This window comes from Monopterus albus, unplaced genomic scaffold (genome assembly GCF_001952655.1).
Source record: "Monopterus albus unplaced genomic scaffold, M_albus_1.0 scaffold1226.1, whole genome shotgun sequence".
NCBI lineage: Eukaryota > Metazoa > Chordata > Actinopteri > Synbranchiformes > Synbranchidae > Monopterus > Monopterus albus.
The window spans coordinates 613-4,514 of NW_018129104.1; the positions used below are offsets into that span (position 1 = coordinate 613).

The following is a 3,902-nucleotide window of genomic DNA, read 5'->3' on the forward strand; positions in this document are numbered from 1 at the left end:
TGCCTCCAACGCCCAGAAAGAGTGGCAGACGAAGGGCAGGGACTCGCCCTCCACGCCGAGCCTGGCCGGGATGTCGTAGGTCCCCGTTGCCAGCACCACATTGTGGGCCAAGAGGGAAAAAGGCACCTCCTTTGAAACAGTGGAACCATCTGAGGAGGAAGAGAGGGAGCAGAACCAAACAGTCACATATTTACACATCCAGCAGTTACAGAGCAACATTGTCATTCAGTGGGAGTTGTGTTTCCAATCATGTGATGAATGTTAAGTCCACTTTTATCTGTTTTTATCTCCACCTCCTCCTGAGGGAAATATCTGATAAATGCCCCAGTATGTTGACCAGCTGGTCTGGTGCACAACAGGTTTTTAGAACGTTTGTCCTGAAAACTCTGACACTGTTGTCATTCACTGTACCTGCCAGCTCTTCCCCTTCTTGGCGCTGCAGTCCCAACACCCTCCAGCTGGGCGGCGACCCCTCCTGGTTGCCCGGCTGCCTGGTTACTGAGGTGACGGTGGTTCCACAGGCAAAGCTGTTCTCCAGGGACATCTGGGAAACGTAGTGTTGGTAGTAGGAGGCTATCTCTGCTGGCGTGGCACGGTCATTTCGCACATTTCTGGAACAAAACAAACATGAAAACTCATTTTGGTACAAAACACATGCACAGATATGTTGAAAGAAAACACAGAAGAAGAACTTTGATATATTATCAAAACACAGGAGCTAACAAATTCAGACTGTCAGCCAGCAAGACATTTATTACCACTTAGACTTCACCATGTCACATGAGGAGCAAGTACTGTATGTACCGTTAAAGCTTCATCATGGACAGACCTGCGTTTCTCTCGTATCCAGTCCTTCAGTTTGAGTCCAGGAAGCTCCATCCAGTTAGCCAGGCTCAGCGTTAGCATGGAGCCCTCCATAGCCTGGAAATGGCACACACAGGTTGTTGGACTGAATTAAACTCAGTCACATGTCAGGCTGCAGTCACTTTGAATCATGTGTGTGCAAATAAGCAGCTGACAAAGGGAAACAGAGGTAATCTGCACACACCACCATAATGTCTGCCAAGTCATCAGTCTTCATAACATACATGTTTACTGGCTCATAATAGTCGTACGCTGTAATAATGCTAAAATCAACTAGTAGTGTCAGTGTTCAGTTTATGTGTTTCCTAATTCAAAGCTACAAATAATCAAACTGTAAAAGTCAAATGAATTTTAAACCGTTAATAAACAATTAATTGCTTGCTCTAAGTTGTAGTGTAGTGTTTATTCATTTTAAAGGACCATAATGCTTTGTAAAAATAATGGGAAAAAGATAATAAAGGAACACTAATAATGACAAATACGATCCACATACATGCCAGGCTCCTCCGGGCGGACCCTTCCCCAGCACCAAATGAGGGATGGCCCGCTCCGGCTCGTATCTCCATTCCAACGGAGAGGTGCATTCAAGTCCGAAGTCGCTGTTGGGGAGCAGCAGGGAATCAAAGAGCACGGCCACGGGATTGGACGATCGCCCCTCCAACCCCTCGCATAGGTACTCAAGATCCTGGAGAGAGACACTACGAGTTCACATGAATGATCCTTCACTGTGTCCATTTTTAAAAAGTAAAACAACCAACTGTACGTGTGTGTGTGTGTGTGTTACCTGCTCGGGCAGCGACAGGTGAGGCTGCTCTCCCAGCTTGCTGTGCAGCAGGGGGTTGGGATGCGATGCCTCGGGTGACGGGTAGGGGGTGTAACCTGACAACAGGTATGACAGACATATCCCTGATGGGCCGTTACCTGAGAAACAAAGAGAGACGGCAAGTTGTTGTAGCAATGTGGCTGGTTCCCAGCAGCACTGAATGTCCTCATAATGCTTTGTTTTCTTTATTTACAACAGAAAATGAACCAACATGTGTAAGAGATGTACTTCCTGTAGTGTTTACAACATAGCCAAGCGTTATCACAACAAAGTCTGGCAATTAAAAAAACAGTACTGATGGGGGGGGGGGGGCTTTGTTAACCGTACTTTAAGGTTTTAATGATCTGTTATTTGATTCTTTTTAACTTAAAATAAAATCTGACAGAAAGAAAACATGTAAACACAGCTAAGCTTTTGAAACATTCTGTTAAATACTGAAGGAAAAGACAAATGATCCCCAAACTGTCTGATAAAGGAGCAGCAACTAAAGGTAGAAAACACAGATCGCTAGAGCCAAGAAACACACTGTCACTGAATAACTACTACACATAAAAGTCACTGGGGCAGTAGCATGACTCAGCAAGTTTAAAGTCCGTATACTGATCTGCATGACAAAGCCAGTGACACACACACACACACACACACACACACACACACACACACACACGCACACACACCACAAACACACCACAGTGAAAACTCATTCGCCTTCTCATGATGAGTCAGCATGACCACATTCACTGTTTTACAACCTCATCAATCCTGACCTCACCTGCACAAATTAAAAAACTAAAACCATACTGTAACTAACGTTTTGAGGCTTTTATTACAAAAAGTATTCAAACTTTAATATTTTTACCCGGGTGGAGACAGAGACTGCTGCATTCAAAGACAAACAGGAGGATCCGAGTCCTACTGGTGTACAACTCATTCCTTAACGCCAGAACCTGAGCTGTGTCTCACACTGCAGCGACTGATGAGGTTTGACCTGATCTTTTCACTTCAGTGTTTGACAGAATTTATTCATCATCTGTTTTGTTTTCTACAGTGGCCAGAGGTGATACTTCTGACCCACTTGATCAGTTGTTTCCCTGTATTCCCTTTCATTTTGTTTGTGTAATTATAAAGCCCTGTGAATGGATGTGTGGTTTTTTTGTTTGGTGGTTATGGGACTGAGTCTTGTGACATTTTCACACAGGCAGTTCTGTGGACACCTGTGATTACAGGAAACCTCTTGTTGCACATGTTGGTGATAAGTGGACTGATGCTGATTGTTGGTGAAAAGGACTCGGCCCTGAAGCTGAAGGACTGCGGCGCTCTGACAAAGTGTATGTTCCACTGTGAACTAAAAGGAAACTTCTTGTTGATTTTCCATCAGTAAAACCTCTTCTTTTCTTTTTTCTCTATATAATTAACCTGAAATGTAAAATCTTTACTCACGCTGCTTCTTCTGGAAAACTACTTTCACTGTAAACATGCTCTGCTAATAAAGAGCATCTTTAAGGCCTAACAAACATTTTGAATTTGCACTTTTACACCATAATCCTGTGCAACGCTGCCAAACCACTTCCTGCTCTGGCTTCTGTAATACCAACACCTTCTAATACTATGGAGCAATTAGCTTTGTAAGCATTTCACCAGCTGCTGGTAAAATCTGTGCAGCTCTGTTTTACTGTGTTGTAATCCAGAAGCCAAGACTTGTGCAAAAACCTGAAACTGCAATAAAGATCTTTCTATCACAGACATTTTCCTGAAGCTCTGACACCTGATGCAATTCAATATCATTTGCAAGAAAAGAACATGTATAAAAACGACACATTTTGCTTCCAGTTGCAGTTAACATTCAGCAACACGTATGGTTTAACAATCAACCTGACAGTTGCCTGGTAATGTAGCGCAAAGTGTGAACTTCTTGAGTAAGCGGTGTGTTCAGGTGCCTGTAAGAAGGTTGGAAAACAAGGCCCTTGTGCTGTTTCACAGTTGGTTACATCATGAAGAAACTTATCATAGCAACCACCAACTCAAAGCTGCTGCTGCTCCTTTGTGGTTTAACATTACATAAGCAAAACAAAGACGGTGCAAATGTGCATGTGTGTTTCTTACCGATGATCACCACAGGTAAAACCTCTCCAGGAAGAATTTCTTTACCACGAAGAGCCATTTTTTCTAAAAGAGAAAGACAATGTTATTATTACTTTTCTTCACTGTCATCTAC

At 43.3% G+C, this 3,902-nt stretch overlaps 1 protein-coding gene across 1 annotated transcript; it reads right to left on the reverse strand.

Annotated features, from left to right (window-relative positions):
- Window positions 1-3: 3 nt before the first annotated feature.
- osgn1 (oxidative stress induced growth inhibitor 1) lies at window positions 4-3,889 on the reverse strand (the record flags this gene model as incomplete). Its single annotated transcript, XM_020589219.1, has 6 exons — window positions 3,791-3,889; window positions 1,649-1,785; window positions 1,358-1,549; window positions 830-921; window positions 412-611; window positions 4-149 (listed from the first exon to the last, which is right to left on the reverse strand). Coding segments are annotated over exons 1-6 (825 nt in total), but the record flags the coding sequence as incomplete, so codon positions are not given.
- Window positions 3,890-3,902: the final 13 nt, after the last annotated feature.